At 40.0% G+C, this 18,228-nt stretch overlaps 1 protein-coding gene across 1 annotated transcript in view; it reads left to right on the top strand.

The window, feature by feature from the left end:
• Nucleotides 1-8,042: 8,042 nt before the first annotated feature.
• Nucleotides 8,043-18,228, top strand: part of ppp3ca (protein phosphatase 3, catalytic subunit, alpha isozyme) — a 33,050-nt gene continuing 22,864 nt past the window's right edge. Inside the window, exons 1-2 of the mRNA XM_069668058.1 lie at nucleotides 8,043-8,246; nucleotides 14,735-14,935. Coding sequence (XP_069524159.1) covers nucleotides 8,192-8,246; nucleotides 14,735-14,935 — 256 coding nt within the window. The 5' untranslated portion in view covers nucleotides 8,043-8,191. The remainder of the gene's footprint in view (nucleotides 8,247-14,734; nucleotides 14,936-18,228) is intronic.

Here is an 18,228-nt window from a genome sequence, read left to right as displayed (position 1 = left end):
AGAGCATATCTTTTTACTGAAACTATAACATTCAAATAACATGACAAATAGTTCAGAGGCAAAGGCTGTGAGAGCACATCTGTGAGGCTGTATACTGTGATACTTTGAAGTAACAATGCTAACATCCTGATGTTTCACAGGTAGAAATTAAGCAACAATCCCCAGCATGCTAACATTTGAAAAATAGCTCTAAACACAAAGTACAGGTGAGGCTGTAGAGATTGTCATTAGTTTTGCGGCAGGCAGGATAAACAAATTTTTTTCCATGGTGCTCAGTGAAAAGTCAGAGGTCATCACAGTTATTACAGGTTATTACACGGCTGTGTTAAATACTTGATTCTGATTGGTTAATCACAGCATTCCGAGGATTGCTATTCCTCGATAACAAACCGTTGTTATGAAGAACAGACTGTTGGTAGGGATTCAGCCCTTATCACACAATCATATCAATCTGCCAGAAGAAGTAAATTTGATGTTAGTCTATTTACAGAGGGAAAAAAAAAAAGAGAGGAAAACAGCGGAGAGGAAGTCATAAAGGTTAAATGATGCAAATACTGAAGGCTACAACAGAGAGATCTACAAAACTGAAGATGACACATGAAGTAAACATTAAACGGAACACAGTACGGGATACGGAAGCATTTAAAGATGGTGAATGGAAAAAGTGGAAATGTTTCCATTTAATGTGAGTAAAAACAGCTAGGTTAGCTCATTTGAATGTGAGTAATAACAGCTAGGTTAGCTTATTTTAATGTGAGCAATATAAGCTTGGTTAACTCATTTAAATGTGAGTAATATTAGGTCAGTAAGCTTATATTAATGTGAGTAATAATAGCTCGGTTAGCTCATTTTAATGTGAGTAATATTAGCTCGGTTAGCTCATTTTAATGTGAGTAATATTAGCTCGGTTAGCTCATTTTAATGTGAGTAATATTAGCTCGGTTAGCTCATTTTAATGTGAGTAATATTAGCTCGGTTAGCTCATTTTAATGTGAGTAAAAACAGCTTGGTTAGGTCATTTTTAACGTGAGTAATATTAGCTCGGTTAATCATTTTTAAATGAGTAAAATAATTTCTAAATCAATAATTTGTTTAAAATGATTGATTTTGTAAGTAAATAGCCATGTAATGAGCGGGATAATAGTATAGTGAGCAGGTTGTTATCACGTCAATTTCTCAACCAATTCCATTCAAAAAGCCGTTCAGACTTTACCATCACAACCAAAGATAACAATATCATGGTGGAACAAGAGGAAAGGTGATAGACTACATAATATCTATAAACTGATGTGCATATCTGTGGCTGTGGAACAAAAACTTTGCTAGTGGAAGAACAGTAGGAAAAAAAAACAGTCAGTGTAGAGAGCAAAAGAGGCAGAAGACATCAGCTAGAATGTAATCTTGGACACCGTTGTCTAGTTTTAAAAAACATCTTATCTTAAAATTTGTTATCTGTAGACATTATCTACAAAATTTAACTCCATTGTGTCTCATATGGTCTGACTGTATACAATGACCTGTGGATGGGAGAGGACTGATGACTGATATTAGTCATCCCATATCTGCTAGCTACACCAGGAGAGCCAAACTATTGGCCCTCGTCCCCCGTGGTTAAATCATTGTCAGATGATAGCTGATGGGTGATTGCAAATTATACAAACAACTGCTTTGAATTTTAGGAGGTCTTCTCAGAGCCAGCTCATTGTCCAGCATCACAACAGGCCAATAGTTTATATGTAAACATGGACAAAGTAACCCTCGATGCAAGAATATCAAGAGTTAGCAACATGGTCCTGTACCATGCAGCTGAAGTTTAATCTCCTCTAAAGATGATTGTTTACATGCTAGTCCAGAGATGCTCAATGTCTCTTTCTTTTGTTTTTATCTGTCTGCTATTTTTATTTCAAAATAAAAGACATTGAGAGTTTTACTTTTGTTTCTACATATTGGACAGTTTCCATTCAGGGTTTTAGAGTTAAACAGTAGCCGTACAGAATGATGTAACATGAACAAGAACAATTTTACCTCCATAAAACCCACCCTGACCATGTTCTTTGTCTCTTTTGTGGCGTTCTTTGTGTCCTCCTCTTTGACCTTCTAAAGTCCTCTATCCCTGTTAAGAAACAGAGGAATATTACATTGCAGTCTGCAATCATACGTGTCTTTCATAGGTTGAAAAGAGGGTCAAAGAGAGAATGCCTCAGAGAGAAGGAGAGTCATGCATGGGTAGAGGGGTAGGAGGGGAGCAGCAAGCTGTGACTCTTGGACATGTTCTGGTGGGTGCACTGAACCCCGGAGGCTGCAGCCACACTCAGCTCTTTGTTGTTTTCGTTCTGCACAGGGAGGCAGGGTACTTTCCTGAGCTGGGGAGGAGGATTAGCGTTGCACGGCCTCCATCCCCAGCTGCACACATGACCGGCACCATAGGAAAGCCCCCGAAGACGGCCCAGAAAGAGGTACGTAAGGGATGAAGGGAGCGGGGCGAGACACGAACATCGGTTTTGTCCAATACTGAGGAATGTTGCAGCCCTGTAAACTCTCCAAATGATCACTGCAACACACTGTCAACACCCCCCTCATTTCTGAGAGGCCGGCTTCTTCCTCCGTTAGTGGTTTCTGCAGTTTCTCTCCAAGCTAATTTTGCAGCAGCATAAACACCAAATACTTTTTGTTTCTTTACCTCCAATCGTTTTCTACATTCCCATATTTATCTCTGTCCCATCTTTGCATCTATAAAAATATCCATACATTAAAGTTATTCCACATTATCCCAAACCCAAACGTGTGAAACATGACATCTACTGGCATCAAACAAGGTTCTGGCTCGCTCCTATTGGCGGCTCCTTGCTGCCAGGTGATGTCACTTCCTACAGAATACCATAGATCATCTGTCAGCAACATTAACCAGCTGTTGGAGCAGCTTGTTCCAGTTGCTGTTTCTTTTCACAACCTCCAGTAAGTCACTTTGCTCGGTGAGAAATACTTACAAAGCATTTAAGTACAATGTTGTTTTTGCAACTTCGGTAGGAAATAGTGATACGCGTGAGTTTTAAAGGTGCAGATAAAAGGTATACTTTTGAGCATTTGAGTGAGCTGTTTCCCCTTGGCATTTCCTCCTGCCTCCAGTCTTTATGCTAAGCTATGCTAAACGCCTGAACAGAAATGAGAGTGGCATCAATCTTCTCATGTCAAGTGTTTTAGTGTATTTCTAAAAAAACACACTGTTCCTTTAACAAAATTAGCTCATATGAAGGCAATTGCATACTGTAGTAGCACAAGCTAGCTTGATTATTTGTGCAGCAATCTTAGAACCCATATGCTACCCATTGCCTAACGATGATAAAGTCTCTGGAAGTGTTACATCCTGTTTTATTTTGGTGTTTCCTGTTGAGCGCTCAGGTGAATTACTTGATTACAGGTACCTGTGTTGACAATTTGTCTATTTAGGCAGGGCCTTTGTTCACTTCTCTCTCTCTCCATCCTGCAGCAGCAACACCTCTGTGGTATCAGGTTTTCGGTTATTTGTCCAAACATTCCAACAAAGTAAAATACAATGACCTGCTCTCTTGGTGTTGTGTCCATTATTTTGTTCAATGTTTGAGCCAGCAGTAACAGGAGTGACGGTTTCTGGTGGAGCTAGCAGTTAGCGATAATGGACTTCCGGGCGAGGCTTCCTTTTCCTTGCGCTGCAGTTTACAGTCCCACTAGCAACTTAAGAAGCGAGAATGGGGTTGGTGTTAAGCGTAACGTCTCAGAGCAGATTGTTAGCATCACTTACTTGCAAATATCTGCATGCTGCATGGTGGAAGTGTTCTGCTTCCTTTGCTCTCCATGTGAACTTCTTTCCTGCATGCAAGCACAGCCCGTTGAAACGACATTGGTCAATACTTCTCGGACGACAAACTGCTTTCGTCACCAAAAGTTGTGTCACTTGCCGACAACCAAAGTAATGAGATTCTTCTGCTGCAGTGGCTTTCTGCCATGAAACAACACATACAAGTCAGTTTAAATTCAGAAGAAATCTATCTCAGCTCATCTGGAAGTGAGAACATTAAAATACATTTAAAGACATGGCATGACAAGGACAAGAAGCAAAAAAACAATGATGAATGTATTGTTAGACATGTTGCCTATGATGTAATTGTATCACATACATGGCTTGCGATCTGATTATCGTGCTGTTGACGTGACTGAGTAAGTAACAGTGAGTTAATTATGAGGGAGCGTACAGCTGGATAAGCTTCATTCATATTATGTTGGACGAGGCCGTTTCTCAGAGCCATTTTCTCCTAACTGAGTGCCAGCACAGCATGCCAGCAACAACACTGTTTAAAGGAGGGGTCAACAAATGGAGCTGCCAACAGGTCATTGGCACCACAGAAATACTCCACACTTATGGCTGATTTTTTCTAAAGTCGATCTCATTTAAAAGTTGGTTTGTGCACTTTGGCTCTGAACATATTGCACTGTGTTAATCACTTTATTAAGACGATGTTTGATGCATTGCAAAGCTTTTAAAGGCCGTGAATTACACAACATAACATTTTCCCTCTCCTTTCAACATCACTTTCTGGTTTATCTCTCCGAGCAGTACTGGCATATTCAAAGACACAACATGTGCAGTTCGTGTTCTCCCGTCCCTCAGAACAGACCCGAGTCGGTCACGCCTTGTGTGAGTCTCACATTTCCGCGCCGCAGAGGCCTGATGAGCAACGCTGGCTCCATTACTGCAGATTTATTACTCATCCTGCCACTAATCACATGCTCAGCCTCATCTGTCAGGAAGCAAGTGGCTCTATTGTCCCGCCTGACAGTGCGAGGACAAAAAAGCATGACAAAAAGACATCAATAACTGTTTAGCTTGTGTTACTAAATAAGTAGTGTCATTGCTCTCTCAGACGATCATGTGTCTAACTGTAAAGTAGCAAACACTGCCCCTCCTGCAGCAGCAGCAGCAGCAGCCAACCAGCTGTTGCTGCCGATGCTGTTAAAATCAGGGTTAGTGCTCCATCTAGTGGTCGAAACAGAAACTGTGTGAGAAAGAGTTACAGTTAAATAATGTTCAGGATTAGACTTATGAGCATTTTATGTCATTAACAAATCATATAAGTGATAATATACTGAAAAATAACCTCTCTGTGATTGATCACACTGCTACTACATAAGGGATCACACATGGCCTGATCTGTCACCAACATTTTGTTTATTAATTCAAGTTAATTAATTAATTTACACTTGTCCTCGGCCAGAGATCGACATCAACACTCATGATTGACATTTAACAATGATGTCTGTATAGCATCTGTAGCATAGCATCCAAGATACACTATTACACTCCGAACATCTTTTTGTGTGGATTTGGTGAGAGATAAATATTTCGGGCATTTGTAAGGGGCACCAAAAGGAATCTGAAAGTCAACTTCCAAATATATATTCTCAATCAGTCCTTCAGTAAGATCCATATCAATTTCCTCCTAACTTTGTCAGACTCAGACAAAGAAATCAAAATCAAATGAAGCTGTCCTGCTGCTCCATTGCAGATCACCTGTGGTGCGTTCAATGTGAAAACATTTGGTGCCGCTTTGCATCTTTATTTGAGTTAACCGTTTGTTTCCTTCCAGCGGCATGCAACACTTTGGGGTGTGTTTGCTTGGATGTTGTTGAAATCAGACCGCAGCAGCGATGCAGGCCCATGGTGTATTAACAACACAATGTTTCAAAGCAACCAATGCATCAATTAACCCTTTAAAAACTTCTGAGCATCACGTGGGAAGGACACAGGGAGGGAGCGTCCTTCATTCGCTGTTACACTGCAACTAACATGTAGTTTGCGTAACTTTCCACATGTCTGTCTGAACTTGTTTTTGCCTCTTAAGGACAAACTTTTGTGATTCCTGTGTAGCTGTGTTGCAACTCACCTGGATAATATCAACTTTTTTTTTTTTAACACTATGGACCAAATAGCAGAGGTTGCACACTGTGTAAAACTATAAGAGGACAGAAAGCAAGGCAGCATTGTAACAATAAAACACACTGTCTGCTCACAGCTGTTAACAGGAGCAGCAGTGTGAGCTTTATGCCAGGAGCAATAATGACGAGGAAAAGCATCACAAGCACTGAAATGAGTCACTCTCATGTTTCAGACACGCTGCTGATATTAGAGATAAATCTGATGATCATAGAGATTGTCAATAAACAATAAGTATAAAATTATTTTTCGAGCGATAGAGTTACATCTTTCAGCTGTTAGTTAAAATAGGAATGGAGTGGTTAAACATTTATTTAAATATGAAACAATTAAGTAAGATAACAGAAATATACAGACAGTTTCACCTCTGACTCAACACACTGACCGCCAGGCTTGAATTAGTCTACCTTTGCTGTAAATATATTAGAGTTAGTTAAGAAGAGGCACTCTGATTTGACCTGCTGGACCAGGTGACACGAGGGAATTATGGGAAGAAACATTTGTGATTGTAGGTTTGATTATTTTTAGTCTAATTTATTCTTAAATCTTAAATTAAAATATTTTTTCTATGTTGTAGATAAATTCTGTCTACTTTAATTTGCTATAAGTCAACATCCAAGTGAATATGTTTTTTGTTGTTGATCGCACGGGAGACGAACCCTGACAGTGAAACCAGCTGTTTCTGAGTTTCAAAGCAGGAAAAAACAAGTTTATTCTCGTATAAAAGACACTCTGTTTACATAATACAAACATGTGTTTCACACGACAGTCATTCAGGGAACTTCTTCTCTATAAACAGAAGCTATTCGTTTCTTTCAATTAGCTGCAACACTGACCTTTAGCTGTTAAATCACAATTAACTCCCTACAACCATCAATCAGCAGTGTTGTAGAATACTGTAACTTTACTTTAATACATGTCGTTTTGTGCATACGGTTTTGTTGTGCAGTTTATAAAGTGAATACATAAGTGCTGCTCTCTTAGTTCTGATAAACAGATGTAGTGTGCCCTTAAAGGGGGTTTTCTAAAATAACTCTGTTGATATGTAAAGAGAAAGCAACACCACTGCCTCTATTGGTGGATAGCAGGAACTGCAGTACAGACAGGGCGCTGCTCTGTGGTCATACAGATACAAAACGTCTTTTTTTCAAGTCATTTAGAGCATCAACATTTTAATTTGATTTCTATCATTATTGTGATGATCATTTGTTAATTAAGAATACATAAAGGGTTTGCCTATAGTTTGCCTTACAGTCATCACCCAGGGCTTAAAAGTCAGTCTTAATATAGTTTTAATAAGGTTGTAGGTGCTATACATATTTGTGAATTTATTAGTCTTTATTTTGTTCCTATGCATCCAAATCTTCAATTTTTATTTTATATACAAAATGAAAAAAATATAAAACATTAAGTTAATTCATAGTATAAAATATAGATTACAGCAAACAATCAAGTCATTATCATAAGTAGTTTATTTATTATTTCCTGTAGGAAAAAGTACGTTTTGATATATTATTATCATTAGGCTACACATTACTAAATATTAAATGTGCTACATTGCCAGTTTGAGTAGCTTAGTTTGTATAAACTCTGATGATTTGTCGCCACCATGTGACATTTCTCTGCTACTATTGCATGAACCAACCGCCTTTAATGTTCACATGCACGTGCGCGCGCCAACCTGTCTCTTTATCATGAATGTTACACATGTTTGAACCCAACCGGGGCCCACGCGCTCCCGTCTTCGGGCGTACCAAAATTTCGAGAATACCGAAACATGGCGCTCCGTGCGTGCGTGGGGGGCAACCCCGTCTCTGCCTCCATCTGATGGCAGCATCAGGCAGTCCCGCGAAACATTTGCGTGGGAGTTCCCTTCACCGCCATGTCGGGATATTGCACATCTCTTACTCCCTCCCTCCTTCCCTCTCTCTCCCCCCCTCTCTCGCTCCCTCTCTCTCTCTCTGTGCATCCTCCCCCACATTAACAGCTTAGCACAGCAGCAGCAGCAGCAGCTCCTACAGCATCCAGCATCCATCCCCGCCTGCCCGCCCGCCTGCCTGCCTGCCTGGGGAGCAGCAGTCCTACCCGGCAGCACCGACGCACGGAGGGGGCGCATCATCTAAGTGATGCCACATTATCAGTCGCATTTCGACAACAGAAACTGCGAGTAGATCCTAAAAGGAGGGAGAGAAATCGCTTCAGCCACGAAGACAGTTACTGCCCATGAAGATGTCTAACGCTGACATCGTCTTAAACGCCGCCGACAGGATGGTGAAATGTAAGTTAGCCTACATTTTGCGTTTACTTATAGATATTGCATAACATCTAATGTGTGTAGCTCCCTTTGGCTTGACAGAATGTGGCCTTTATTTTCATGTCGTGCTTTAATTGTGTGTTTGCGGCCATCAAGTTGTGTTCATGGTGGTGGTAGTGGGCTGCTGGAGCTTTGATGTTGATAAACAATCCGGTTTTCTGCTGCTGCACAGCCTCAACGAAAAACGGGGACAACGATTACTAGCAGCAGAACTGCACCCAGGAATATGTGTATTTGTTTTTTAGAGCATAAACGCTGTTATATTTCAGACTTTTGCTGTCACGGGTTGACTGCATCCTGGCTCTGAGAGGAGAGACAGAAAAAACAGCTGAATTGCTGTGTGAGCTTGTGGTTGGTAGGAGCTGGGGCAGTGATGCAGCAGGATTTCACAGGCTTTGACAGGGCCAGTGGAAGAGGAAACGGGCATGAAATTGACATTTAATGGGGGTATATTTTACCAGGAGTGAGTCATGTTATAATTTGATCAGGAAAGATCTCTAAGGAAACCCAAAAGCAGCGTCAGTAGATGCTGAGGAGGCAGCTCTGGATGAGGAAATTACTGAGGACACAAAGTTGGATCAATGGAGGATGATGAAGTGCTCACAGTTGTGCCATAACTCATTTAGCAGTGCTCATTCTGACCGTGGATCGGCTCACAGTCAGCACCGTGCATGAATATATTCACGTTCAGTATATTATGGGGAATGGACGAGCAGCTCAGTCAGCATTAACAACTCTGTCCTTTAGGCTACTGAGTTGTAGAAACACGGAGTGATCTGCACGGCGAGATACACTCATGTGACAATGACTGCAGGCTCAACTAATGTCATGTATGTAAGCCGTTACAGCGAAAAGAAACTCTTTATTCAAGAATGAAAAAGGATCTATGTTGTTTGAAAATCAGCCAGGGCCTTCCAAGGGGTCCAAAACAATCTTTTATTCATAATCACTATTAGTCAAGCACTTCAGCAGTGTGTCACAACAAATAATGGGCCTCATCTCAAATAATGGGCTTCAGCACTGAATAGTTTCCTTTCAAACTGATACTAACAAACTGTGTAACAAACAACACATTATGCTTCATAGATCATGAATCCTATCCATTCCATCATGCTGCTGACACAATTTAATATTTGCCCTCTAAATAGACAATAAAGTTCTGGACATTGTTTCAAAACATCTAAATGGTGCAAATGTTACGACGATACCGTGCAATACACATGGCACAGGACGGTATGATACGATAAAATACAATACACTATGATGCAGTATGGTGCGATACAGTGTACGATATGATGCGATATGGTACGATACATTACAATACGATATTGTACGATATGATGCAAACAGTACGATACGGTCCGATACAACGCAATATGGTACGATATGATGCGATATGATACGATACGGTACGGTATGATACAATGCAATATTGTAAAGTACGATATGGTATGATACGGTATGGTACAATATGATGCAATATGATTCAATATGGTATGGTGCGATACGGTGCGATATGATGCGATACGTTACGATACGATGGAAAAAAATTCCACATGTAAAAACAAATAAAGACATATGAGAGACACAGTAACTGATGTGAAAGCCATAAAAGAGATGACAACTTGTCATCTGTCAACCATTATGTCACCAGTTAAGAAATTGAAGTTAGTCTAAAATGTAATTTTATTTTGAAGTTGTTGAGTGTTCATGCAACATAAGCTAGATAAATCTATTGTGGATGTTTTTGGCAAAGATTTATTGACATCCAGGCGGTCTAAAATATGTCAAACAAAAGGTTTACATCAGCAAACGCTGCTCAGCCAAAAATTCTGACTCAGTGTTCTGCTTTTGTAACATGCTCACATAACATTTAGGATTTCTGCACAGTGTTAGAAGCACTCAACGCATTTTTTTCATTCCTGGTTTAGGAAAATAATATCCACTTGTTTCATGTTGGCTATTGATGTAGCCTCAGGCTCTGTGGTGGAGAAATTCTACTAAATAGCCTCATTCATGACTTCAAATTCCCATTAGTTTAGTATTTATGATCATTATGAAGTAATCATTTGTCAACAAACTATTATTTGTATTGTTGGTCAGATTCTGTTTCGATTTCTAGAAATAGAAGTCGTAGCTTGGCGAACATATTCTTATTCCTTCTGACAATTTTATTACTCCCCTATCCTTTTATTTTGAAAAGCTATTTTCCAATCCCCAAAAGGCTGAAAAGTGAACAAATCCTGATCAAAGGAAGCCACGGTGATACTGATGATTGAAGACGGTTGCTCTTATATTAATCGTGTGTGGTGTGTGTATCAAACTACACAGCCCTGATACTACAAGCTACTCCAGGTTATTTTTATCCCTGCACACATTCAGTATCTCTGAGTTAAACCTCAGCCAGTTTCTCTTTTCTCTCACATGTTTTAACCTGACAGAACATTTCCTAACAGATACAATAACTGCTGGCCTGTGCAGTTTGTTTTCCACAGCTCTGTCACCACTCTGCTGTGGGCATCAAGCGGCATATTCAGGTCAGTTATTTCAGGATGAGGCCTATAGTACACTTGTGAAATGTCTTACTTTATAGCAGCACCGTACAAAATATGGTCTTCATGTTAATGACTGTAAGCGTATCTGATTTCACAGAGTGGCACAGTCAACGCAGGTTATGAATGTGGTCACAAACAACAGTTTTTTGAATAAATAATGATGCAATAATATGTAACGCTCATGAACAATCTGTTTTTAACAGCTCTTTGGTGCGAACATATTGAACATGGTCATATTAACGAGCCGTTCGTTTAACTTTTGTCCCTAAACTTTACTACCTGCCCAAAATACACCCCCTAACTCCAGTTTGTGGCTTGCCAACAGTCAATAAACGACAAAGAAGAAGAAGGAGAAGTTACTCCTTAGCCTAATGCTAACCTCTATACACGGTTCTTTTGTTGCTCTTGGAAAGAGCAGAAAGATCCGGATCCCCTAAAAAGCCCATAATTTCCATTGCTATAATTTGCAAGAGACATACAATCTAAGCTCTACGTAACAGGACTTGCAAGAGGCTCAAGCATTCATTGTAGCTGTTAACATGCAATTTGTACACTTATGTCAACATTAATTATTTATTAATGGTTATGACACAGACGTAGTTTGGTTTTGCAGATAAGATTAGCTACACATTTAACAGCAGTCAATGTTAAAGTGTCTCAGAATTGCACGCTGTGTTGTCCAATGAGACGAAGCCATCTTTACTAAGAGGTTACTCATTAGCAACACACACCACAGAAGCTGACATTATGTTTTACCGTGCAGGATGGAGGACAGCGTGTTTTTCATACAGTACAGTCTGCACAACATGATGGGATAATTTGACGTGCGTCTATCGCGTGAGCATTTGCAACAGCATCTCTGTGATGCAGATTGCAGTACTCTGTAGCGGCTCTGGCTGTACTCCAACAGTCAGCTGCTGCTGCTGCTGCTGCTGCTGCTGCTGTTGCCCGGCAACATACAGTATTTCATAGTTCAACTGTGCTCGGGCGCTGAGCAGAAGTCAGCGTTTCATCTCATTTCATCTCACAGTACATCTATATCAGAGGCTTTCTGCGTCTACATACGCGTACGTGTCTCTGAATTGTGCTGTTTGTGAGGATCTGGGGTGCTTTTTGGATTTCTTTGTTAATAGTGGGAGAAATGCTTTGTTGTTGCATTCTGGCTATAAAAATTTGGGTCATTTCCTTTACAAAGCATCCGCATGTGAATGGCTGATTTTGATTTTCTGCATCCTATTTGTCGTTTTTTAATTCAGGGAATGTTAATTAAAATATCTGCAGCAGTGTAAGGTGGCAAAAGCCTTCCCGCTCTGAGTGTGTAAAGGTAGTCGGTATTGTTACAGATTATTATATTCCTCTTAATTCCCACCCAGAAATATTGTTAATGGAGGTAATTTAAAAGTACATTTAAGACGATGTTGCATGATCAATGTATGCCGCTGTACATACTGTTAATGACAAGAATCAAACAAACAGCATTGTAAACTCCCCCGTGCACAATGACATTAACTGTACCAAAAACTTGAGAAACTTGAGTGATGACTGTGCTGAGTTTGTACTAGCTGGTAAAGTGTTAAAAAACACACATCACCATCACAGATACACTCTGCACGCTGTGAAAAATTTGAGTCCCATTAAATCCACTCGCCGGGCTCGCCTTGTTATCCCAGGAGCAGCGACTTTGAGATTCCTCTAGTCAAGCATTCATTATTAAAGAGCATGTTGATCATGTTCAGTATCAGCCCGAGCTCTGAGACGCTTCCTTTGTCGTCTCTGCGTTTAGGCTCTGCTGAGCGGCCCTGTTTGCTATGCAACGCATAAGACTGGCAGGCATGCTACAGAATATATACCACTGCTGACAGCTCCATGCACGTGTATGTGTCGTGTGTGCAGGGATGGAGAGGGAATATTTTACTACATCTAGTATAGTATATATAGTATAGTTAAAAAAAATACTCTGAAATAATGTAATCTTTTGAAATTAAAAAGTAGGTCACTCTTAATTTGAGTAAATTTCCTGTGTTGTTTACAAGTGTTATGTTGTTGTATTTTCTTGTCATATTTTATTTATATTTTTATTATAGGCCTGTACATACTAGTTTAATGTTAATGTTACCTTTGTCCAGCTTGTTGTCCTTCTTTTAGGTGTATGTGTATTTCTCTGTGTGTACGTTGAGATCAATGTAAAACTGGAGTCAATTCATAATTTGTGTACACACACCTTGCCAATAAAGCTGATGCCTATTACAACAATTGACCAGAGAGACAACACTGAGATAATTACAAAAATACCAATAATAAATTAAAAGAGCTGTGGACAATGCTGCAAGTGCAACAAGCAATATTAGGCTACAAAAATAAGTTTATACGGTCACACATTAAAGTGAAAAAAAAAGTAGTGTAACGCATACAAAGCTACGTCTAAGGGCTTGTTGACGTCCTCCTCCGTAAAGAGAGCTACAACAACAGTAGCCTGCATGCAGCCCATTCTGTGAGTATTTAGCATGGCAAAGTTCTCCACAATCAGCTACTCATTTAACCTCAGTTCATTATAGAAGTGATCCACAGTTTTTCATAAAGTTTGGAGCTAAGTGATTACTCAGCACTTCCAGCTGCATACGACAGGGATGTCACAGAAAGCAGGAAGGCGTCACACACACATCTGTAGGTAGATGTTCCTATAAGTGAATGTACAAGTCAGACTAGTTTGTAGCTTTACCCAGCAAGCACCAGCTTCAGACATTTGTGTCCAACTTTATTTCCACTCTGTAACAGCAACTTGAAAAGTACACAAAAATACTAGTCTGTTACTTCTACCCCTGAGTATGTGAGTGTGCGCTTGTGTCGAGCCTTTCAAAAGAGTTTTGCAACTTGCAACGTTCCCTTTCACCTGAATTATTTACAGCTCCAACACTTGGAAGTATTTCCTGATTTAAGCTGGATGATCTGTAGATTAACATCCATACATGGGACCTGACAGCTGGTACTCACACAGCACACGCAGATCTGCATACGTATGATCTAATGAGTGACCTTTGGTGCCACTGAAGTAACGATCTGTGGTTGGATTTCACAGCTTCACAGGCAGTCTGTTGGGTAGGTGACTGGTGCATTTTAATGGCCACAGGCTTTAGCGGTCCGGAGAGAGTGCTGATGAATCGAGTGCTTGGATGTTGGCTGAGTTTTATCCTGCACTCAGAAAAGACTTTGCAAGTAACCGCACATCTGTACTGGAATATATATGAAGTTACTAATCCTATCTGCTTCCATTTATACATGCTCAAAGTAAAATTGAGAATATTATCAGGCGACAGGAGGCTTTTATTTTCTTAATTTACTTTAAAATTTAAATTTAGACTTTAAGTATGTTGCATTTAATTATTAGCTTAATAACTAGACATTACTGACTTATGTAAATATGAGAATTTACATGCAACACATTAAAAAATAACTGCAGAGTCACTGCCAGTAAACTGATGAAAAATAGTTTGACATACAGTATATTTATTAATTATTTGAGATAATTCTTTTTCTTATTTAATTTAAATTCTCATACGTTATTAGGTCTTTGCATTTTAAGTAAACTCATGTTTATGAAGATGGTTTTCATGCCAGAGATGTAAATAATATAAGTAACCAAGATGGCAGCAGCAGCAGCAGCAGCTCATTAATGCTGCAGGAAAAGAATGGATGCAGCTTTCTCAAATAGGATTTCTGCATGGATGCTTTGATGATGTGCTTTCTGTATAATTCCTGTGTGGTGTTTGCCTTTATGCTCTCACAGCCGTGTAAAAAAAAGAGTCACGAGTTGCTTTCTTGTTGGCATAAACAGTAGCCATAGTTACTTCGATGTCCGCTCTCTTTAAATGTCACCACGTGCCTGTGCTCTGTCCTCAGCCGTCCCCTTCCCACTGAGCCACCGCCTTACCATGAAGGAAGTGTTCGACTGCGAAGGGAAACCTCGCGTTGATCTCCTGAAGGCCCACCTCACCAAGGAGGGCCGCGTGGAGGAGGCCGTGGCGCTCCGAATCATCAACGAGGGAGCTGCTATCCTGCGTCAGGAGAAAACTATACTGGACATCGAGGCGCCAGTCACAGGTAGGAAACCAGTTAGAGACGTTCACCTGACTGCACTTACAGCTGCAGGACATTACACTCTAATAAATGTTGTGACTCAGCGCTCTGGTTCCAAGCATTTCTCCTGGTCACATTTAATATGACTGTGATGTGAGACTTGAATTAAAGATGGTCACATAAGTATTTCACTGTAGGCAAAACTGACTCACGCATTGGTAATTAAAAATCTTTGACATATCTAAATAAAATTCTACAGCAGCCCCCTAATATATCTTAAAGTGTCTCCAAAAAATGCTGATTCAACTCACTGTCATTTTGAAGGCTGTAGTTCGCGGAGCTGTCATAATGTATTGCATAATACGGAGAGGTGTTTATGATATTTTCTTTAATCCATAGGATTTGATTAGGAGAGTCTTGATCTATGATGTTGTGAAACTGTTTGCTTGTTCTTCTTCTTGGCATTTTCGGGTTGGTTGAAGAGTAGAAACAGTCAAGAAAGAAGTGGAGGGTGTAACATGCAAAGGCTCCTGGCTTCTTCAGCATGATGCCCTAATATTTTTTGGATGATACTTTTATGTTTGTAAAGCCTGGCATGCCCCGACCAAATGCAAATAAATCCAAAGCCTCTCACTTAATCATCAATTTCCAAGGGGCACAGACCTTAATGCCTCAAGATACAACTGGATTTAACTACAGCCAGTGAAAGCAACAGAAAACTGCCACCTAGCAGAAGGCTGCTAGGCTAGCTAGCTAGTTTCAACATGCAATCATATGGCTTCTCGTTCAACATAACACACATACCTTTGGCATGACATGATTCTGGAGTCATCACTTACCATTTGTACGTACAGTTAACTACTCCGCTATGTTAAATACTGACCCATTAGCGGACTCAAAATGCCCCACCACAGTGGCAGCCATCTTTGTTGTTTGTAGAAATGCCTCATGGTGCTCCTTTGTGCGAGTTAACATTTAAAGCTAAGGAAAACACAAAAAATTATATTCTGTGCTAAAAAGTGAGACAGGAAATTATTTAGCTAAACATTTCTTTGGCATTGGCTTTTTGGACCAAATGTTTGGACCTAGTGTTAGCCTTTGCTAATCCTAAGGAATATCTCAAACAAAGTTAGCAACTAGCCTACGTCGTGAATAAAGATAAGCATTTAGAAGCTGACTCAGTAATGAGCCATGGCTAACATTGTCCCGATGTTGGACTGAAATACTTCAGATATTATGAAACACGGCTCTGAATTATTGCTTATGTTTACTCACGACATGTAATATGTGACAGACTGATTGTTCGTTAGCTTGTTGTCAAGTTGTTTTGCCTCCGAGTAGGAAAAAATTAAAGTAATAAAACTTTAAAATAATAGTGTAGTTATCTATACCAACATTTCTGTTGACCTTATATGTTTGACCTGCATAATCTGTGATCATTTTACAAAATGTAGACATTTATGTACCAAAGGGAGCTAGAGAACCCTGCTCAGGGAAGAGAATTCATGAAAGTGATAATACAAGACTGAGCGCCTATAGCTAATTTGACCTGATTATGTTTTATGATAATATTTCTGTAGAGAGACTTAAGAAGACACAGTGAGAGGATGCGGACTGACAAAGCTGCTGTTTGTACCTGTAGTACAAAAATAAACAGGCACCTGACTTGAGCACAGCAGAGATAAAACAAAGATAAGAGTAGTATGTAAATTATATCATCAGGAAACTGTCAGTGTTAGCTACGCTCATCATTATCTTGTCAGATTCGTGGCCAACAGTATTTCAGAAACACTGTAGACTATCTGTCCTCTCATCCAACACTAAATCATTGGTCTGTATGGATGAGGCTTTTTGAGTAATGAAGATGAAGAAAGCGTTGTTGGGTCTGTCTTTTAAAGTCAACTAGGTAAACTACATTCTTGTAGTACTGCTCAAAACAGACAGTATAACTATCTCTGTTAAAGCACCAGTAGCAGGTGGATCTAGACTGGCATTCTAGCCAATGACTGATCCCGCAATTAAGGCTGCATTGGAAGCATTAAAGATACTGTATCGGTATTGCGACATGTTAAACAAAAATCTGTATATAGCCAATAAATAAAATCAGGCAAACTATAAGGTGAAGGAGTGACATGCGTATATTTGAGTATTTAAAACTGTCAAGTTAGTTGGCGTCAAATCCCTGATCAGACTTGATTCTGTCATGTGATCCACCTCTCACGATAGAAAGTAAAGTGAGGTGAAAATCAAAGCAAGTTACTGAAAAAATACCAATGCTGTTGCTGTTGCTTGACACAAACCATGTGGCCGTAACTTTCATGCTTTGATTCCAAACATGGACCTTAGTGCATGAAACTCTCCTCTCTCTCCCATGATTCTTGGCATACCCAACTGTTGTTATCTAATAAACGCACATCTGCAGAAAAATCAATGTCAAATGATACCCAGTTATTGTTGCTAGAGGGCTCAGTATCCATGTCAAACAAACAAGTACACTTACGTATAGAGAAGTCAAGATAAAGTCCTCAAAAGTGTGATGTTCAAATACAAGTTACATCCTGGTTTTATTGGATATATTTCTGTAAATTCCTGTAAATACTGCAGAAACACTTTCTTATAATGCACCATGCACATTTGATCTTGGTGCATCAAAAGGCCACAGTCTGAAGTTCATTCAGCTGCACCAGAAACTGTGCGACATTAAATATACATTTAATTATCTAACTTGAAAGCAAGTACAGTGTTTAGCCGAAACAAAGGTGACACTCGGATGAAGTGCTCTTTGACTTGAAGAGAAGTCTCCGGCATCTCATCTTGACTGGCGTCAGGAAAATGGAGGCTTTATGTATTAAGCATGAAATATGGATGATGAACAGAGCATTGTGTACGGGCATTTGTGAGTGTGGAGGTCTGTTTTATGTCTTTGTAAGCCTGAGTTATGTTCAGATGTCTCTGCAGCTCTGTGTGTGTGTGTGTAGTCATATATTATGAGGCAGTTATGCACTTGTGGGTCTTTACTTGCATGGATGTGTTCCACGGGTGTTTATGCGTGCGTGCGCGCATGTATGTGTGTGTTTGATTGCTTTAGTCACACAAGCAGTCTCCCACTCACATTGCTCTAAGCTTTGAGTGGGCGAAGGCCACTGTGGAGCTGATAGGGGAGACAGAAAAGAGAGAGGAGATGGAGGATGAGTAGGAGAGAAGGAGACAGAGGAAGATGATAATGAAAAATTGAAGGCAGTGAGGAAATGAGATGTAGGTTTGCACTCCAGAGCCATAGCGTTCACTGCGAAAAAGTATGCGTGTCCCCGGGGGCT

This window comes from Semicossyphus pulcher, unplaced genomic scaffold, assembly GCF_022749685.1.
Source record: "Semicossyphus pulcher isolate SPU_LCO1_2020_fin unplaced genomic scaffold, fSemPul1.0.p SCAF_10, whole genome shotgun sequence".
Lineage (NCBI taxonomy): Eukaryota > Metazoa > Chordata > Actinopteri > Labriformes > Labridae > Semicossyphus > Semicossyphus pulcher.
The sequence above is the reverse complement of the archived record's forward strand: the minus strand, read 5'-3'. Positions and strand labels throughout refer to the sequence as shown.